Source organism: Aquarana catesbeiana, linkage group LG06 (genome assembly GCF_042186555.1).
Source record: "Aquarana catesbeiana isolate 2022-GZ linkage group LG06, ASM4218655v1, whole genome shotgun sequence".
Classification (NCBI taxonomy): Eukaryota; Metazoa; Chordata; class Amphibia; order Anura; family Ranidae; genus Aquarana; species Aquarana catesbeiana.
The window spans coordinates 395,225,213-395,246,339 of NC_133329.1; the positions used below are offsets into that span (position 1 = coordinate 395,225,213).

The 21,127-nt window shown below is 43.8% G+C and overlaps 1 protein-coding gene across 1 annotated transcript in view; it reads left to right on the top strand.

Annotated features, from left to right (window-relative positions):
- Nucleotides 1-1,898: 1,898 nt before the first annotated feature.
- AAMP (angio associated migratory cell protein) overlaps nucleotides 1,899-21,127 on the top strand; it is a 55,100-nt gene continuing 35,871 nt past the window's right edge. Inside the window, exons 1-6 of the mRNA XM_073634386.1 lie at nucleotides 1,899-2,100; nucleotides 5,804-5,994; nucleotides 9,851-10,003; nucleotides 12,333-12,452; nucleotides 14,729-14,868; nucleotides 17,852-17,996. Of these exons, the coding sequence (XP_073490487.1) occupies nucleotides 5,844-5,994; nucleotides 9,851-10,003; nucleotides 12,333-12,452; nucleotides 14,729-14,868; nucleotides 17,852-17,996 (709 nt within the window). The 5' untranslated portion in view covers nucleotides 1,899-2,100; nucleotides 5,804-5,843. The remainder of the gene's footprint in view (nucleotides 2,101-5,803; nucleotides 5,995-9,850; nucleotides 10,004-12,332; nucleotides 12,453-14,728; nucleotides 14,869-17,851; nucleotides 17,997-21,127) is intronic.

Consider the following 21,127-nt stretch of genomic DNA (forward strand, 5'->3'; position numbering starts at 1 on the left):
TTGATTTTTTTTTATTTTTTATTGGATATGTTCTATAGCCTACTACCTTCAGGCAATCCCTGAAAACTCATCTCTTCAGAAAAGCCTATCACGTCTCCAACTAATCTCCTACCACTTCCACCAGCTCATTCCCCACAGTTACAACCTTTTGTACCACCTGCCCCACCCTATTAGATTGTAAGCTCTTCTGAGCAGGACCCTCTTAAAGCGGGGGTCCACCCACACCGCCAAAAAAAAAAAAAAAAATATTAAAAGCTAGCAGCTACAAATACTGCAGCTGCTGACTTTTAATACATGGCCACTTACCTGTCCCAGGGTCCAGCGATGTCGGCAGGCGACGCCGAGAACCCGCTCGGTTCTCGGCAGCTGCCGCCGCCATCCTAGGTGAGGGAATCAGGAAGTGAAGCGTTGCGGCTTCACTTCCCGGTTCCCTACTGCGCATGCGCGAGTTGCGCTGCGCATCGTAACTGGTCCTCGCTATCTCCTGGGAGCTGTGTGTTTCCCAGGAGACAGCGCGGTGGGGACAGGAAGAAGCAAAGACTCCCATGGGAGTCTATGCCGGAAGTGAGTGCATATACCTGTCTTAGACAGGTATCTGCACCCCCCTCCCCCCTGAAAGGTGCCAAATGTGACACCGGAGGGGGGGGAGGGTTCCGAAAAGCGGAAGTTCCATTTTTGTGTGGAACTCCGCTTTAATCCTCTTGTATTTTATTGTATTATAGCTGTATTGTCTCCCTTTTATATTGTAAAGCGCTGCGTAAACTGTTGGCGCTCTATAAATCCTGTATAATAATAAAAAAGCAGAAAGAAAAAAAATAATGTTTTTTCCTCAACATTGTTGGTCTTTTCTTGTTTATAGCGCAAACAATAAAAACCACAGTAGTGATCAAATGCCACCAAAAGAAAGCTCTATTTGTGGGAAAATGGGACATCAATTTTATTTGAGTACAACATCGCACGACCGCGCAATTGTCAAAGAAACGCACGCAGTGCCGTATCGCAAAAAATGGTCTGGTCATGAAAAGGGGGGGGGGGGTAAATCCTTTGGAGGTCAAGTGATTAAATAGCGTTCTCAGTTTGCGGAGCTCAGATACAGTTTAGTTCCTCTTGAAGCTTAGAGTTGCCACCTTTTCTTCAAGCCAAACCCGAACACTTTAGCAGCCTGGGACACCTTTGGGTGCCCCGAGGAGAGTAGTAATGCGGTGCATATAGCGTGCCGTAGCGAACAGCGGGTGTGGTCAGATTGCTCTTGCTGACATCATCAGTGATGGCCGGGCCTGCCCCAAGACACCCCCGCCTGCAGCACCCAGACGGCGGCAGATTTGGGTGACTTGGGGGGAGCCACAGCCCCGGTCTATATAATGTGTCCGGGTTTCAGTCCGCCTGAAAGCTGGACAACACGATTCAAAACCTGGAGTGTCCGGGCGAATCCTGGACAGGTGGCAACCCTACTGAAGCTGCCTGCGGATGGTGCCGAGTCAGCAAGCGAGCGCCGTGTCCGCACAGACTGGCTCTATAGAGAGGCGTCAATGCATAAAAAGGGCGTCAGAAACAGAACATCATCAAAAAGACTAAAGAAAACTCCTGGCCCCCATGAAAATAGTGACAGGTTCTCTTTGTTGTCAGAGGACACAGACATGTCTACCAATACAGGTCAGAAGCTGTAACTCCTGTCATACATGTTGGTAGGTATATACTCCATACACCACCAGGCAGGACTACATACATACACATTCACAGAATATCCTCACCTAAACCACACCACAATCTCCCTGACACCAACATCCTGCTACAGGGAGCCGCCATCTTTCCCCACCTAGGACTCTACTTCCGGCGCATCCGTAGCGTCACTTCCTGTTTACAGCGGGGCATTCTGGGAGTTAAAGTTCTCCGCCCCTATCCTCAGCTTTTGCTCGGAGTTCCTTGCTGGGTCACGTGATTCGGTCGCTGCTCGCCGCCCCCCTTCCAGTCACGTGACAGGCGACGTCACCCTTCCAGGAGTGCCCACGTGTGTCAGAGTGCAGCTGCAGAGGGGAAAGGGGCCACACACAGGGGGGGAGGGGAGGTGTCCGAGGGCCCAGCTGAGCCGCACAGTGACAGGTGAGTGATCTGGTGGGCCAGGGGAACCTCCCCCAGGCTGGACACGTGTAGTGGGGGGAGGAGGGTGTCTACCTACCTCTGGGGACCGTGTGTGGGGCTTCCTGGAGGGGCCCCAGACTGAGACATCCGGGTGACAACTTACTGCTATGGGGGGGGCTTCTGGTGACTGCAGTGTGTGTAGAAATGTGTGTATAAAAGTGTTATATGTGTGTGTGTATATATATAATATGGCATACCCCACTCTTAGGTACACAGTGGGGTTTATTTACTAAAGCTGGAAAGTAGCATATATATATATATATATGTACATACCCATACACACACTTTTATACACACATTGCTATGTTATTTGTGTGTGTGTGTGTGTGTGTGTGTGTGTATGTATGTATGTATGTATGTATATATATATATATATATATATATATACACACACACACACACACACACACACACACACACACACACACACAGTGAGGGGAAAAAGTATTTGATCCCCTGATTATTTTGTACATTTGACAAAGAAATGATCAGTCTATAATTTTATTGGTCGGTTTATTTTAACAGTGAGAGACAGAATAACAACAAAAATATCCAGAAAAAAAAACGCATTTCATAAAACTTATAAATTGCTTTGCATTTTAATAAATGAAATAAGTATTTGATCTCCCGTCAATCAGCAAGATTTCTTGCTCCCAGGTGTCTTCTATACAGGTAACGAGCTGAGATTAGGAGCACTCTCTTAAAGGGAGTGCTCCTAATCTCAGTTTGTTACCTGTATAAAAGACACCTGTCCACAGAAGCAATTCATCAGATTCCAATCTCTCCACCATGGCCAAGACCAAAGAGCTGTCCAAGGATGTCAGGGACAAGATTGTAGACCTACACAAGGCTGGAATGGGCTACAAGATCATCGCCAAGCAGCTTGGTGAGAGGGTGACAGCAGTTGGTGCGATTATTCGCAAATGGAAGAAACACAAAATAACTGTCAATCTCCCTCAGTCTGGGGCTCCATACAAGGTCTCACCTCGTGGAGTTTCAATGATCATGAGAACGGTGAGGAATCAGCCCAGAACTACATGGGAGAATCTTGTCAATGATCTCAGGGCAGCTGGGTCCATAGTCACCAAAAAAACAATTGGTAACACACTACGTTGTGAAGGACTGAAATCCTGCAGCACCCGCCAGGTCCCCCTGATCAAGAAAGCACATGTACAGGTCCTTTTGAAGATCACTACTGAACATCTGAACAATTCAGAGGAGAACTGGGTGAAAGTGTTGTGGTCAGATGGGACCAAAAATTTAGCTCTTTGGCATCAACTCAACTGGCCGTGTTTGGAGGAGGCGGAATGCTGCCTATGACCCCAAAAACACCATCCCCACCGTCATACATGGAGGTGGAAACGTTATGCTTTGGGGGGGGTTTCCGCTAAGGCGACAGAACAACTTCACCGCATCAAAGGGACGATGGACGGGGACATGTACCGTCAAATCTTGGGTGAGAACCTCCTTCCCTCAGCCAGGGCATTGAAAAATGGGTAGCGGATGGGTATTCCAGCATGACAATGACCCAAAACAAACGGCCAAGACAAGAAAGGAGTGGCTCAAGAAGAAGCACATTAGGGTCCTGGAGTGGCCTTGCCAGTCTCCAGACCTTAATCCCAACATAGAAAATATGTGGAGGGAGCTGAAGGTTCAAGTTACCAAACGTCAGCCTCCAAACCTTAATGACTTGGAGATGATCTGCAAAGAGGAGTGGGACAAAATCCCTCCTGAGATGTGTGCAAACCTGGTGGGCAACAACAAGAAATGTCTGACCTCTGTGATTGCCAATAAGGGTTTTGCCACCAAGTACTAAGTCATGTTTTGCGAAGGGGTCAAATACTTATTTCACTCATTAAAATGCAAATCAATTTATAACTTCTTTTTTTTTTTTTTTTTTAAATGTGTTTTTTCGGATATTTCTCTTATTCTGTCTCTCACGGTTAAAATAAACCAATCATTAAAATTATAGACTGATCATTTCTTTGTCAGTGGGCAAACGTACAAAATCGGCAGGGGATCAATACTCCCCCCAATCACTGTATATACTGGAAGTTACACCGCTATAGACACTATACTGATTACGGTGGTGATCCGTGACTTCTAGTGTGACTGTGATAGAGTGGTGGGAAATCTGGCGCTAACAGACACTGGCTGGGAGGGTCACTAACTGACACCACTAGAGACACTAAGGCTACTTTCACACTGAGGCACTTTACAGGCGTTTTAGCGCTAAAAATAGCGCCTCTCCTGTCTCGCACTGGAGCGGGACGCTAGAAAATGTCCTGCAAGCAGCATCTTGGAGGTGCTTTAGGAGCGGTGTATAAAGCGCCCCTGCCCATTGAAATGAATGGGTAGTGTCACCAAAGGGCTTCTGCAGCGGTGCTTTGCGGGAGTTTTTAACCCTTTTTCGGCCGATAGCGGGGGGGTTAAAAGAGCTGCTAAAAATAGCGTCGCTTTGCTGCCAACGTCCCAGTGTGAAAGTGAAAATTTTGAGGCTTGACATGTCCCGTATCTGTTTACTCGGTGCAACCTCATCTTTTATATTTTACTAAAAAAACTATTTATAATTTATTGCTTTTATGTGCTCTAAAATTTACTTTAGTGTATTTTTTACTAAAAACTTTGCATTTCCTAAACCATTGTCTTTTATAATTGAGTGTCGTAAAGAATTGGAACTACCGCCTCTTTATTCTCTGATAGGAGCACTGATGGGAGCTCGGAGTAGCAGCCGCCAGTGTGGGTAAAATGCCTGCTTCTGCCAATGTATGGCAAACCTTGGTGGCTGCAAAAGGGTTAAAGTGGTTGGTTCAGAAACTCGGGCAATTCAAGGTGAGCATCCGATGAAAAGTGATACGAGGAAAGGTTACGGGTGGTGGAATCCATGGATCAGAATGATCTGTAGATCCAGAGATGCATTTCATTTATTTTCTATAGCCAGTAGTTGAGTTTGGCTGTGTTACATCTTATTGGTCCTTTTAATATGATAGGTGGGGGCCTCATGTAGGCAAGAGGAGTGGTGGCCAAGCTTTTATGAGAAAAGAGTGGCCTCATGGACCAGTTAGGAGGGGTGGGGCCAAGCTTACCTTTTATAGAATTCAGGGTGGCCTCGTCCAATTGGTAGGCAGGAGGGGTGGAGCCAAGCTTACCTTGTATAGGATAAAGGGTGCCCTTGTGGACCAACTGGGGGGCAATAGGGGTGGGGCCAAGTTTATTTTGCATAGGATAAAGGGTGCCCTTGTGGACCAACTGGGGGGGGGATAGGGGTGGGGCTACACTTACCTTGTATAGGCTAAAGGGTGGCCTCATTGACTGGGTGGGGTCACGCTTACCTTGTATAGGATGAAGGGTAGCCTCATGGACCAACTTGGAGGTTGGAGGGATATGGCTAAGCTCACCTTTTTAGAGGAAAAGTCTCACTCTGGATTACTGCACAGATCTGGAAGAAATACACAAAGCACACCGAGATTCAAGAAGAATACACATGACTTATTCCGGACTTCAGCTTTTGAATTTAATGGAATTTTCTGACTTCAGCGCAGTTGCCGTGTTTGGCAGTTCATCGGTTGTCTGTAGTGACCAGCTTAGACCTCCTGAGATCTTCACTGCTTTGCTGTATTTTTAAAATGTGATATCTTCTTCTGATCTTATTGATCTTTTTCAGTTTTGACGCTGCTACCCTGTGTCCCGGCGCTCGCAAGGCAATGGAGGGAGCCGGTGGCGGCGATGCTGGAGGGCCACCGGCGCCACCAAACCCAGAGCCAGGGGAAGGTCCAGCTGGTCCGGATGTCGCCTTTCACGAAGATGAAGAGATCATTGAAGTTCTCGAGCTGAATGATGCAGAACCAAACCCAGGTACTTTCCTGTACTGAACTCTGGATGGAGTTGGAGGAGGTGTGATGGGGATTCTGGAGGGAATTGAGGGGACTTGGTGGACCTGTCAGGGATAAGGTTTCTGGGGCAAGCTGGGAGCTTTGCTGAGGCACTATGAGAGGTTGGGAGGTACTGTGGGGCAATTTTTGAGATTGGGGGCTGGAGGCTCTGCAGCAGGTTGGGTGACACTGTGAGAAGTTCAGACACCCTGTGGGGGCTGGGGGCACTACGGGTATTTGAGAGGTGAGAAGCAGGGGGTATATTCGGGGGTCTGTAGCCGGGCAGTTAACTACTGGTCTAGAGGGCAGGAGAGAACCCTTTTCCTATTTTCTCTGGCTAGGAAGGTTCCTGAGACAGAATTTGCTCCTTATACCCATCTCCACTGGTGCAAAATTCTCTGTGCTTCTCGGTATTGGGGAACATGGGATTTCTTCCATGGTGGAGGAGGTGACCTCATCATTATGCTTCAGCACAGAGCTTAGAGTTTTTAGTTTTGACAGGCGCAAAGGTGGAACAATTGCTGTTAAAAAATGCTTCCTTCCCCTCTCTTAACACCTATGCTGAATAACCTGTGTAAGGCTTCATGTACACTAGCAGATCCTAAACTTGTGTTTAGGAGCTTTTGGCATTTTTTTGCCAAAGCTCCTAAACTCAACTCCATGAAAGCATATGTGTCCATTAGACATGTGCGCTGACAAAATATTCGTTCGTTTTTTGGTTTTTTTTTTTTGCTTTTTTCGGAATCCCGAAAGTTTGGATTTTCGAATTTCCGAATTTTCGGAATTCGAAAATTCAGAAATTCGAAAATTTGAAAGAAAATCAGTAAAATGCGAAATAACTAACTAATAATACCGAACTATTAAATTATAGGTATTGGAATTTCCTTTCAAATTTGGCTGTTTGTGAACGTAACGAATACAAATTTATCTGAAGTTACGAATTATCCAAAATAACAAATGCCAAATCTAAACAAATGGAGTGGAACAAATTAATAATAAATAATAATAAAAAGCTTTTATTATTATTGTTGTTTATTATTTTTATTAGATCGTTACGTTCTATTAGTTTAGATAAGGCATCCGTTATTTCAGATAATTCGTAACCTCGGATAAATTCGTACTCGTTACGTCCACTTAACAGCCAAATTTTGAAAGGAAATTCCAATATAATTTAATATTTTATTATTAGTTGTTATTTCAGATTTTCGGGTTTTGAATTTTCAGATTTTAATTCTTTTGAATGTTCAGATTTTCATTCTTATTTCCGAATTTCTGGAATTCAAATTTTCGGAAAATAACAAGTTTGTTAAACGAATTCGGAACTAAACTAATTACACATGTCTTGCACATGTCCATGTACACATAGGCTTTTAGGATCGTTTAGGAGCTGCTGCGGTTAGGTGAGGTTTGACCTCCCTCTCCTGAACACGGAAGAATCACATTCAGGATTAGGAGTGTTTTGACAGCCGACCGCGAGGGAGCGCAAAATCTAGGTACAATTTTTGTGGTGGTAAATGTAGGCAGGATGTACATGAAGCCTTTAAAATATGTACATACTCGTCTATTTTGAGCCTCTTCTGGTCAAGTCATGTGACTTCCTGTGTTGTCCAGCGGAAGCTGCAGGGCAGAGGAGGCAGCGCTGTCAATGACTAGGGCAGGGGTTGAGGTCCCCCCTCAAGGCTTTACCAGCCATTGTCGCGCGCTCTTTCTTTTGGTGGTATCTGATCACCTCTGCCGTTCTTATTTTTTGCGATCTAAACAAAAAAAGAGCAACAATTTTTAGAAAAAAAAAAGCAATATTTTTTTTACTTTTTTGCTATAATAAATAGCCCCAAAAAATATATATATAAAAAAAAAACAGTTTCTCAGTTTAGGCCGATATGTATTCTTCTACGTATTTTTTGGTAAAAAAACGCATTACTATCGCAATAAGCATAGTATATTGATTGGTTTGTGCAAAAATTATAGCGTCTACAAAATAGGGGATAGATTTATAGCATTTTTATTATTTTTTTTTTTTTATCAGTAAAGGCGGCGATCTGCGATTTTTATCGTAACTGCAACATTATGGCGGACACTTTTGACACCATTTTGGGACCGCTGTCATTTATACAGCGAGCAGTGCTATAAAAATGTACTGATTACTGTGTAAATGACACTGGCAGGGAAGGGGTTAAACACTAGGGGGAGATCAAGGGGTTAAGTGTGTCCTAGGGAGTGATTCTAACCTGGGGGGGATGGGCTACCGATGACAGGGAGCAGTAGATCTCTGTTATGTCACAAGGCAGAACAGAGAAATGCCTTGTTTTACAAAGGCTTCTCCCCGTTCTTCCGCTCCGAGACACGGTTGCGGGCCCCCGGCAGACATCCAGTCCGCGGGACCCGCAGGCATGGTCACGGAGCATGCGGCGGGCGCCCACAATGCCACGATTTAAAGGGGATATACCTGCACACCCATTTGCCCAGCCGTGCCATTGTGCCGACGTACATCGTCGTGCGCTGGTCAGCTAGTTGTTAGGATGAGGCTGGAATTTTACTTTAAAGTGGTTCTAAAGGCTGAAGATTTTTTTACCTTTTTATGCATTAAGGTAAAAAACCTTCAGTATGCATCTCACCCTGTGGCTCCGCCCAATACTTACCTGAGCCCGATCTCGATCCAGCCATGTGCATGCCAGCGGCTGCTCTACTGGGTCTCTGCCTGCTTGTTGGCTGAGAGAAAGCAGCAGCAACCATTGGCACCTGTGGCTGTCAATCAAGAGGCTTGCTATGGGGGTACTCAGAAGAGGAGGAGTACCAGCGGGGGGGACCCGAGAAGAAGAGGCTCGAGGCTGCTCTGTGCAAAACCATTACACAGAGCAGGTGAGTATAACATGTTTGTTTATTTAAATAAAGGACAGGAAAAAAAAATGTCTACCTTTTTTTTTTTTTAAATATTACTATATGAAAGGGCCCGAGGCGGACCCTAAATGGTGAAGTTGACGGGTCCCTGACATCTTATGCGATACAACACATTCTACTTTGATTGAAGGGTAATTTCCATGGAGAAGTGACAGCTGAACTCGGAAGTCATGTAATGTGTGTCACTTCTGTATTCATTCTAGCTAGGGGAGATCAGTGTGCGGAGGAGGGACAGCGGAGCCCAGAAAACGAGATGCGGCCTACAGTACCGGACGATCGTGCGATTGTGTAGCCTCCTGATTGCTGTCACCTGACTGCTTGTCAGATTTAGCCACTACAGCAGCCAGGAATGTGTGTAAAATCCCCCCCCTGCTGCTGCAGACATCACATGGTGGCAGTGAAAGGAGTAAATCAACCGTTTAACAAAGCTAATAAAGGGTCTGGAGGATCTTAGTTATGAGGAAAGGTTGTGAGCTCTGAACTTATTCTCTCTGGAGATAAGACACTTGAGAGGGGATATGATTTCAATTTACAAATACCGTACTGGTGACCCCACAATAGGGAGAAAACTTTTTTCGCAGAAGGGAGTTTAACAAGACTCGTGGCCACTCATTAAAATTAGAAGAAAAGAGGTTTAACCTTAAACTACATAGAGGGTTCTTTACTGTAAGAGCGTCAAGGATGTGCAATTCCCTTCCACAGGCGGTGGTCTCAGCGGGGAGCATTGATAGTTTCAAAAAACTATTAGATAAGCACCTGAATGACCACAACATACAGGGATATGTAATACTGACACATAATCACACACATAGGTTGGACTTGTGTCTTTTTTTCAACCTCACCTACTAACTATGTTAATGTTTCCTTCCCACTGAGGAAAATGATTATACCAGAAAGTGGTCCAAATATCTGTAAAAGTTTACATTGATAATGTTCCTCAGATGACCTGGCTGATGAGATGGAAGATGTGGACTTCGCGGATGAACCTGAGGATGGAGAAATGGCCGATGAGGCGTGGGAGACAGAGGATGAAGGTGTGGAGGAAGGAACTGAGCCTCATGATGACAGTGAACTGACTTACACTAAACATACAGGTAATATATGAAGAACCTGCCAACTGTGTGTGACCTTTCTGAGTCCGAGATCAGCAATACAGTGCCTTGAAAAAGTATTCACACCCCTTGACATTTTCCACATTTTGTCATGTTACAACCAAAAAGGTAAATGTGTTTTATTGGGATTTTATGTGATAGACCAACACAAATTGGCACATAATTGTGAAGTGGAAGGAAAATGATAAATGGTTTTCAACATTTTTTACAGATAAATATGTGAAAAGTGTGGGGGGTACATTTGTATGGCGCCCCCCGGAGTCAATACTTTGTAGAACCGCCTTTCTCTGCAATTACAGCTGCAAGTCTTTTTGGGGACGTCTCTACCAGCTTTGCACATCTAGAGAGGGACATTTTTGCCCATTCTTCTTTGCAAGTATCTCAAGCTCTGTCAGATTGGATGGAGAGCGTCTGTGAACAACAATTTTCAAGTCTTGCCACAGATTCTCAATTGGATTTAGTTCTGGAGTTTGACTGGGCCATTCTAACACATGAATATGCTTTGATCTAAACCATTCCATTGTAGCTCTGGCTGTAGACGTGACAGTAATACTTGTTAAAGCAGCCTCAGCCTAGCTTCATTTAGGCCATGCCCTTCCAACGTGTTTTGCTCCAAATTGTGGCTAAAGCTGTTCATACATTTATACAATCTTTTTTGTGCTATATCCTTTAAATTTACCTTCAGCAATGTAGCGCAAGGGCCTGTCTGGTTGCATACCAATCAAAAGTGTTTAGGTGTGACCTCATATTATATGGTTTTGGTAAATCTAAAGGAAAATTGTACAAGATATTTGTATGATGTATGGCAAGCCTTAGTCAGGGAGGTCATGACTAAGCCCCTGGGGCAGGGCGAAACTAGTTGGGAGCTAGGCTGCAGCTGCTTCCACATTTATGTTTGTCAGGTCTGTTTTAGAGTGCAGCAATCAGGATTTCTTTTCTCTACTTAGGCTTAGTCTGGAATTTTACTTTTAATTATAATGTGCAACATTTTGGGTTTAGCATATTAAAGCTGGGTATAGATGATTGTGTTTTTTTTTTTTTTTTTTTTTTTTTTTTTTTTTTTTTTTTCTATTTTTCTGTTGCTGGTTGTAGATTGTTAGTCTTGTAAATAACACACAAGTTCTTCATACATCCATACCTTTGCCCATATCCCATATTAATCTCATATAAATATATTAATGGCATACACAGGTATTCGCTAGAAATATACATTTTATAGGACAATGTCATTTTTTTTATAGCAGTTCATAGCTTGCAAACCAGAGTTTCCTCTCTGTTGCATTCCCCTCCGTCACTTTTTTTCTATTACCCCTCCTGTCTGCTCCAGTCCACTGGTGCAGCTCCCCATGGAAAGGATCATACAAAAAATGCAGAGCAGACCTTCTCAAATTCGTTGTTTGCATATGGCATTGCATACCCTCTCTCTTCCTCAAGTTACAATTAAAGTAGACTTTTTGGCTGCTTTGTATTTTTTCTAAGTCATTTATGCAAAGTGGTGTGTTAATTTAACACTTCCAAGTATTCATTTCTTTTTTTTTTTTTTTTTTTTTTTTTTTTTTTTTGGTCCCAGCACTCCCCGCGATAGTGCCTTAATTTTCCTTGGTGCCCTCTGTTTGTGTTCAAACATGAGACATGTCATGACACTGCACAAGTTAATGCATGACCTCTGCCTGTAGTCTAAGAACTGACACTTCCTGTAAAGACAGTACATAACCAACAGTCCCTGGGTCTCTTGGTTTAGTGTTTTGCAGGTGAGACCTACAGAGTAATTGGACCTGACACAGACACAGCAATTAACAAAGATCACAGATCATGTGCAGTCTTGCATCACATTAGCACTCCCACATTTATATTGTAACACAGCGGAAATAGTGAGGCAGGGGCTGGTTACTAGGAGACCTAGAAGAAATTGCCTGTCCTTTTTAGCAAATGGGGACAAGCTAGGTGAATGAATACATGGACATAGGGGAGGCAATCCTATGGAGCCACCATTGCATGCAAAGACTAGATTTGAGTCTTCCTAACACTGTAAGCACCACTAGAAACGCACAGCCCCATAGCCTAGGATGGCAGGGCACTCCTCAGCTCCTCCCACCTCCCCTGTCCTTCTGCAAGCTAACAGACTGACTACAGACTGCACTGTCCATTGTTAACCCTTTCTTGTGAGGGCTGAAAGTTCAGGGAAGCAGCACTGGTTGATACTGAGATCTACTTCACTGTTCATCCATTGGGAGTCTGGCAGCCCTGTAGGGGTTCTAGAAATTTGTAACTTCTTGAGCTGCTCTATCAAAGTGTTTTTATGTCTTCTCAGGTTCCGTATTCTGTGTCAGCCTGGATCCAAAGGACAGCGCCCTTGCAGTGACCGGGGGAGAAGATGACAAAGCCTATGTCTGGAGAATAAGCGACGGAGAGACCCTTTTTGAATGCACTGGTAAATAAATTAAAGGTGCAGTCCAGCAAAACTAAAGTGTGTGGTTTTTTTTTTTTTTTTTTTCTTTTTAACACTTACCGACCGGCTCCTGTACATATACGTCGGCACCTTGAAGATGGATATCTCTGTAACGCAACCGAGATATCCATCTCTTCAGGAGCCGGTCATATTTACGATAATGGTGGTCTCTGCCGATTCTGCAGATTCGCCGCAAGATCAGTTATCGGAGGCGGGTGAGGGCCGCGTCCCGCCGCTCTCCCGCGCCCTCCGCCGCTTAACGGAGCTGTCGACAGCGGCGGAGGCTATCGAGTCCTTGACGTGGTTGGGTATGGAGACGAGTGAGGCTAAGAAGGTCCCCACCCGTCTCCACTTCATAGCAGGGCGGAAGCGACGTCATAACGTCACTTCCGCCCATACGTCTTAAAGGGTCATTTTTTCAATGTCATTTTTTCAATGTCATTTTTTCAAATGACAAATTTTTTTTTTTTTTTTTTTTAGTCCAAATATGAGATCTGAGGACTTTTTGACCCCCAGATCTCATATTTAAGAGGACCTGTCGTGCTTTTTTCTATTACAAGGGATGTTTTTTTTTTTAATTGGAAAAACCAACTTTATTGAAAAAAGTATGCATGGTACATAAATCAACTTAGACCAACATAGCCTTGACAATAGTACATACATGAATATATTGAAATGTCTGTATAGCCTACAGTAAAACACATCAATAAAAATGGAACTACAAGGGATGTTTACATCCCTTGTAATAGGAATAAAAGTGACCCAAATTTTTTTTTTTTTTTTTTAAAGCAGTGAAAAAATAAATAAAATCAAGTTAAATGAAGCTTGACATGTTGGGTATCAATTTACTCGGCGTAACATTATCTTTCACAATATAAAAAAAAAATTGGGCTAACTTTACTGTTGTCTTTATTTTTATTTTTTATTCAAAAAAGTGATTTTTTTTTTCCAAAAAAAGTGCGCTTGTAAGACCGCTGCGCAAATACGGTGTGAAAGAAAGTATTGCAATGTCCACCATTTTATTCTCTAGGGTGTTAGATAAAAACAATATATAATTTTTGGTGGTTCCAAGTAATTTTCTAGCAAAAGAAAAACCTGTTTTAAACTTGTAAACACCAAAATCTCAAAACGGGGGTAGTCCATAAGTGGTTAACTAGGTGCTACAGTGCATGGTTTTTAAAAGCATTGTGGGATTTCTAATAGGAAACCCCAGTACTGCCTTTATGGTTTCGGTAGACTAAGTTAATCTACTAGTTAAGATGTGTCCCTCCTCTGCATAATTCACATCTATTTTCAGCACAGGATTTTGATTCTTCCCCGCACAGATGATGCCACTTTTGAAGTTTGTGGAGCACTGTCCACAAAGGTGCATCTTTCATTCACAGAGGTCTGTGAATGCAATAAACTACAAGTCCCATCTTCCACCACAGCAGAGGGACTTGTTCTTTAAAGCGAAGCTCCACCCAAAAGGGGAAGCTCCGCTTGTTTGCCTCCCCCCCCCCAATTGCCACATTTGGCACCTTTTGGGAGGGAGCCAGGTGCCTGGTTTTGACCAACAGGAAGTTCGGCTCCTCCGCCGCCGGGCCCTTCACAAAGAGCTGCGCCGTTCGCGCATGCACACTAGGAGACCAGTCGCAAGGCTTCACTGCTGGTTTCCCTTAGCCTACATGGCAGGGGCACCCGGGAGCCAATTGAAAAATCGTCTCGGGTGAAGACACTGCTGGATCCCTGGACAGGTAAGTGTCCTAATAATAGAAGTCAACAACTACAGTATTTGTAGCTGCTGACTTTTTCATGTTTTATGATGGAGCCTGGAGCTCCGCTTTAATGAAACATGAGTGCGGTAATTACCGCACTCAAAGTCCATCGATACTTCCTCTAGCTCTCCAACTGAAAGCCTGTACCTCCAGTATGGACAAGAAGCTGGAGGAAGAGTATGCAGGAGCCTGGCAATGCACCTGCCTTCCACTGACGGCAGGTGCAGTGCTTCGCAGACTCCAAAAAAAGAGAAAAATGCTCATTTATTTTCTCCAGATATATGCATTTAATTATTAATAATAATTATTATTATTATTTTTATTTTTTTTTATAAAGGTGGAGTTAGCCTTTAAAAGCCCAAAACCCCTATAGATTTCCTTTGTTTTAATCTTGGATAATTTCTGCACCAGTTTATCAACCTAATCTTACAACTTGGCCAATTTAGGCTGCACTCTTTCAGTAAGCCACTTTCTTATTGGTTGACCCCTCTCTCCGTCTAGGTCACAAGGACTCCGTCACCTGTGCAGCTTTCAGCTATGACTCTGCCATGGTTGCAACCGGAGACATGAGCGGGCTCCTCAAGGTGTGGAAAGTGGAGGGTGGTCAGGAGATCTGGTCATTTGAAGCTGGCGACTTAGAGGTGAGGAGATCATTTTTTTTTTTTTGGCATGTTACCTACTCTGATTCGCTTAAAAAAAAATAAGTGCAGAAGAATGTGGCTGGGTTTACCTTTTTATTTTACATGCTGTCATATTCTGAGTGGTAAGAACAAACCTTCCCTCCACTCAGTGATGCTTAATTTAACCTCACGCTTCCATCATCCTAGTACTCTGTTGGAACCCAGAATCCAAACACTATGTGAGCTCTATGCTGGATAGTATCAGAGCTATTGATGGGCCACTTCATCCTCCTCACGTGAAAGTGTTTGGAGCTGGTGGTTGGACACTCAGACCTGAGTCCTGGGAAGAGGTCACGTGCTCCTCTGTACCTGGAAGGGCATTAGACCCCTTTCACATGGGCACCTCCGTGAAGCGGAATCTGCTTGCTCAGCGGGGGCTCTGTCCGCTAATCCCCGCTGAGCAGGCGGATGACAGGTCTTTGTCTGCTGTGCTAGGCAGAGCGGACACGGACACAGTCCCGCTCTCCTCTATGGGGCTGTCCAATGGAAACCAACCGCCTGTCCGTTTTCCATTCGATCCAATCCGCCAGACTGATGGGAAATAGGTCCACCATCTGTCTGTTTTTGGTGGACTGGATCAGATGGCGGCGGGTGTCAGCGGACATGTCTGCTGATGTCCACCGCTCCATAGAGGAGACTGGAAGGTCCGGTCTGATCTGCCTGAAAAACTGACAGGCGAATCTGATCGGATCACCCGTGTGAAAAGGGCCTTAATAATAATAATATTATTATTATTATTATTATTATTATTATTATGTTACAATACATTTTCAATACAATTCAGGATGAGGGTTAGGAGTGCCGTGCTCACCAGAGCCTACAATGTAAAAGGGAAGGGGGAAGTGATAAACAATGTAAGAACCGTGAGGGCTGAGTTACATAGTAGGTGAGATCGAAAAAAGACACAAGTCCATAAAGTCCAACCTATATGTGTGTGATTATATGTCGGTATTACATTGTATATCCCTGTTTGTTGCGGTCATTCAGGTGCTTATCTAATAGTTTCTTGAAACTATCGATGCTCCCCGCTGAGACCACCGCCTGTGGAAGGGAATTCCACATCCTTGCCGCTCTTACAGTAAAGAACCCTCTATGTAGGTTAAGGTTAAACCTCTTTTCTTCTAATTGTAATGAGTGGCCATGTGTCTTGTTAAACTCCTTCCGCAAAAAAGTTTTATTCCTATTGTGGGGTCACCAGTACGGTATTTATAAATTGAAATCAAATCCCCTCTCAATCGTCTCTTCTCCAGAGAGAATAAGTTCAGCGCTCGCAACCTTTCCTCATAACTAAGATCCTCCAGACCCTTTATTAGCTTTGTTGTCCTTCTTTGTACTCGCTCCATTTCCAGTACATCCTTCCTGAGGACTGGTGCCCAGAACTGGACAGTATACTCCAGGTGCGGCCGGACCAGAGTCTTGTAGATCGGGAGAATTATCATTTTATCTCTGGAGTTAATTCCCTTTTTAATGCCAATATTCTGTTTGCTTTGTTAGCAGCAGCTTGGCATTGCATGCCATTGCTGAGCCTATCATCTACTAGGACCCCCAGGTCCTTTTCCATTCTAGATTGCCCCAGAGGTTCTCCCCCCAGTGTATAGATTGCATTTATATTTTTACCACCCAAATGCATTATTTTACATTTTTCTACATTGAACATCATTTGCCATGTGGTCGCCCACCCCATTAATTTGTTCAGAACTTTTTGCAAGGTTTCTACATCCTGCGGAGAAGTTATTGCCCTGCTTAGCTTAGTATTGTCCACAAATACAGAGATTGAACTGTTTATCCCATCCTCCAGGTCGTTTATGAACAAATTAAATAGGATTGGTCCCAGCACAGAACCCTGGGGAACCCCACTACCCACCCCTGACCATTCTGAGTACTCCCCATTTATCACCACCCTCTGAACTCGCCCTTGTAGCCAGTTTTCAATCCAGGTACTCACCCTATGGTCCATGCCAACGGACCTTATTTTGTACAGTAAACGTTTATGGGGAACTGTGTCAAATGCTTTTGCAAAATCCAGATACACCACGTCTACGGGCCTTCCTTTATCTAGATGGCAACTCACCTCCTCATAGAAGGTTAATAGATTGGATTGGCAAGAACGATTCTTGGAGAAGTAAACATTTTTTTTTTTGACACAAAAAATTTATTATAGAAGGCGTCTACCCTTAAGACTTGTCATATATGGGTATAAAACATAAGTATAAACTATATTGCCAAAAGTATTGGGACGTCTGCCTTTACACACACATGAACTTTAATGGCATCCCAGTCTTAGTCCGTAGGGTTCAATATTGAGTTGGCCCACCCTTTGCAGCTATAACAGCTTCAACTCTTCTGGGAAGGCCGTCCACAAGGCTTAGGAGTGTGTCTATGGTAATGTTAGACCATTATTCCAGAAGCGCATTTGTGAGGTCAGGCACTGATGTTGGACGAGACTGAGTACCTCTTAAACTTGCACCGTTTAGGAGATCTTCAGAGTGCATTCAGTCGGTGACATCACCGGTGCATGCACGCTGAAGGTCCAGCTTACAGTGCATGTGCAGGAGTGATGTCATCACGCCCCCGGCCACTCATGTAGCCAGAGGAATGCAAACCCGGAACGAAGACCGGGGGGTAATGGAAGCCCTCTCAGTGGTGACAGTGCGGCGCCGGAGGGCTTCCTTTTGTAAGGCAAGTCTCTCATAATGTACTAGTATGTGATGCATACTAGCACATTATGACCTTGCCTGGCAGGGAGATGTTTTATTTTTTCCATCAACTGAGGTTTAATATGGCTTTAAAAAATTATGATATATGTAAGACCGTCATGTTATAAAACATCATGTAAAAAAAGGATCTGCAGCATGCTCTGCCTTTTTGTTTACAGTTCTCTACATCTCACCCATCATGGCAGCTTTCTTGGTCTGACATCTCTTCTTTCTTTCTTCAATTCCAGTGGTTGCAGTGGCACCCCTGCGCCCATGTACTGCTAGCGGGCACTGCAGATGGCAACACCTGGATGTGGAAGGTACCTAGTGGCGAGTGTAAAACTTTCCAAGGACCCAGCTGTCCCGCTACCTGCGGGCAATTCCTTCCCGATGGTAAACCTCTTATTTTGCTTATATAACCTGTGATGGTTGAAGTGACACTAATCTCTGGTTTAACCACTTCCATACCGGGCCTTTCTACATGTAAAAATCATGATGTTACGCAGAGTGAATAGATACCTAACATGTCACGCTTTAAAATTGATGCACACTCGTGGAATGGCGCCAAACATCGGTATTTAAAATTCTGCATAGGCAACACTTTAAAACATTTTAGCGGTTAGCAGTTTAGAGTTAGTGGTCTAGTGGTAGAATTATTGCCCTCATTTGCGGTGATGCCTCACATGTGGCTTAAATGACGTTTACATATGTGGGCACGACCTACGTGTGCGTTCACTTCTGCGTGCAAACACAAGGGAATGCGCTTTAAAACTAGTTTTAGTTTTTATTGTTTTGGGTTTTTTTTACACTTTTCAAAAAAAAATGTTATCACTTTTATTCCTGTTACAAGGAATGTAAACATCCCTTGTAATAGGAATAGGGCATGACAGGCGCTGGAAGTGATGTCATCTTCTGGCCTCCGAGGGTCATAGAGATGGCCGGGGACCATTTGGTCCATGATCAGCTCTATGGTAAACCGGCGGCAGATTCATTCTCCGGCTCGGAGATCGCACAGGCGAACCAGGCGGAGCGTCAGGAGGGGAGGGGGGGGGGAGGCGTCTCCTCCCGCTGCCTGTAAAAGCAATCCGCCACTATGATTTCTTTCACTTTGCAGGAAATTGCCGGCTGAAAAAAAAAGAACTGCAGGCGTCAGATATCTCCACTCAGTCCAGGATGTCATATGACGTCCTATGGACGGCAAGTGGTTTAAAAAAAAAAAAAAAAACTAAAAAATTCTACTCGCGTTTTGTATTAAAACGGTGTTCCAACTGCAAATTTTTTTTTTTTTTAAGTCAGCAGCTACAAACACTACAAACACTGTGTTTTAATATGGACACTTACCTGTCCAGGGAGCCCGCGATGTGGAGAATAAGGATATTGATTAGTGTCATTTTAGATTCGGTACACCCATAATGTGTATTTTTGTTCTGGGCGATTCAGTCTTCCATTTGGTCTTGGCTCCTCTTCTGGACTGTAAACAACTTATTCTGATTTCGCTGCAAACTGCGAGCTTGTCCTTTTAGAAGCTACAAGAAGTCAGATAACACCCACCTATTTTCCTGGCTGAAGGACGTCCAGCATGATTTAGCCCAGTGATGGCGAACCTTGGCACCCTCCAGATGTCTTGGAACTACATTTCCCATGATGCTCAACTACACTGCAGAGTGCATGAGCATCATGGGAAATGTAGTTCCAAAACATCTGGGGTGCCAAGGTGCGCCATCACTGATCTAGCCCTTTCCTCCCCAGTCTTGTCTCTGGCCCGCCCCCTTTTTATTCATTGGATTTCAGCTTGTTTAATCATAGAGACTCGGCATCACATTTGAGCATTATCACAGCTTCCTATTTTCAGGAAGCTATGTATACCCGGCCGGTCCCTCCCATCAGCCATGATCTGTCTGCATTGGATACAGAATCGTAGGAACTCAGTGAGTACATCATTGGGTCTGAAATAAGGTAATGAAAATGATAAGGTTTCATTGAAAAGTTTCACCTGCATGTTGATGAGGAAGAGGAAGGAAGAACAGGGAGAAGCAAAATATGGGAAGGTTAAAGTGATTTGTAAATGTATTTTTTTTTTTTTAAATAACAAACAGGTCTGTACTTACCTGTTCTGTGCAAGGGTTTTGCGCGGAGCGGCCACGAACCTCCACTTTTCAGTTCCCCCGCTGGCACTCCTGGCCCCTCCCTTGTGTCTGGAGCCCCCATGGGAAGCTGCTTCACATGAGAGCGTGTGTGTGTGTGTGTGCTCGCACCCAATACCCGCTGCTGTGTCCATTAACCACTTCAGCCCTGAAAGATTTGGCTGCTGAATGACCAGGCCATTTTTTGCGATAAGGCACTGCGTCGCTTTAACTGACAATTGCGCGATCGTGCGATGCTGCACCCAAAAAAATTGACGTTCTTTTTTTTACCACAAATAGAGGTTTCTTTTGGTGGTACGTGATCACCACTGCCATTTTTTGTGTTTTGCGCTATAAACAAAAGAGGAGCGATTTTTGAAAAAACACTATCTTTTACTTTTTGCTATAATAAATATCCCACATGTGCTTTTTTGAAAAAAAAAAAATGTTTTCCTCAATTTAGGCTCAATTTATTGTTCTACATATTTTTTGTAAAAAAAAAATCGCAATAAGCGTATATTGATTGGTTTGCCCAAAAGTTATAGCGCCTACAAAATAAGGGATAGATTTATGGCATTTTTATTTATTTATTTTTTTGTTTACATTCAGCGGGAAGCCCGATGACAACTGATGACTCATCGGTTGTTAAGGACGCGGTGTCCGGCCCCCTCCTTAGCAACCAGCTATATACAGTGTATTAAAAAAAAAAAAAACGCAAATCGCGGTAAAAACGCGGCAAGCACCGCAAAAAGCACTGCAGAAACGCTCAAAAGCAACATGCATAGATGTGAATTGAGCCTCACAGACATCTCACTAGGGAACGGATATTTAGAATGGCCAGCCTTTCTTCTAAAAACCTAAGGACTTCCAACACGGGCACAACCAAATCATATGAAAATAGTCACCCACTGCAGCATGGCAGCGGTGACCTACTGGTGAATCTACTACCCATCTTATACAGGCATGCTGGGGTATAGTAAATTCGGTGTAAGAAGTGAAATTGTATTAGTTTTATCTTTGGCTGATATCACAGAGGGTAAAAGAGATCCAATTACCTCCGACCATGATTCTTCCCTTGGGGAAGGGATATCAGAGGTCCATTGTCTAACTATCTTCTCCATCCGAGGGGAGGAGGAGGTCAGCAGAAATAAATAGTACAGAGAAATAAATTTTAAGTGATCGTTCTCAAATAACGGATGATAGTTACTTAACCATGGACAAAACCACAGAAGTTAACACCACATCCCTTTATTTTAGAAGATATTGGAGGAAGTGTGGGATTTTAAGGTGCGTATATTGGGAAATAGATCCAAAAAATATATATTAAAAGAAAAACGTTGTATTTTACATTTAGTTAAAAAATATCTAAAATGAATTTCACAGTGAGTGCATATATTAGGC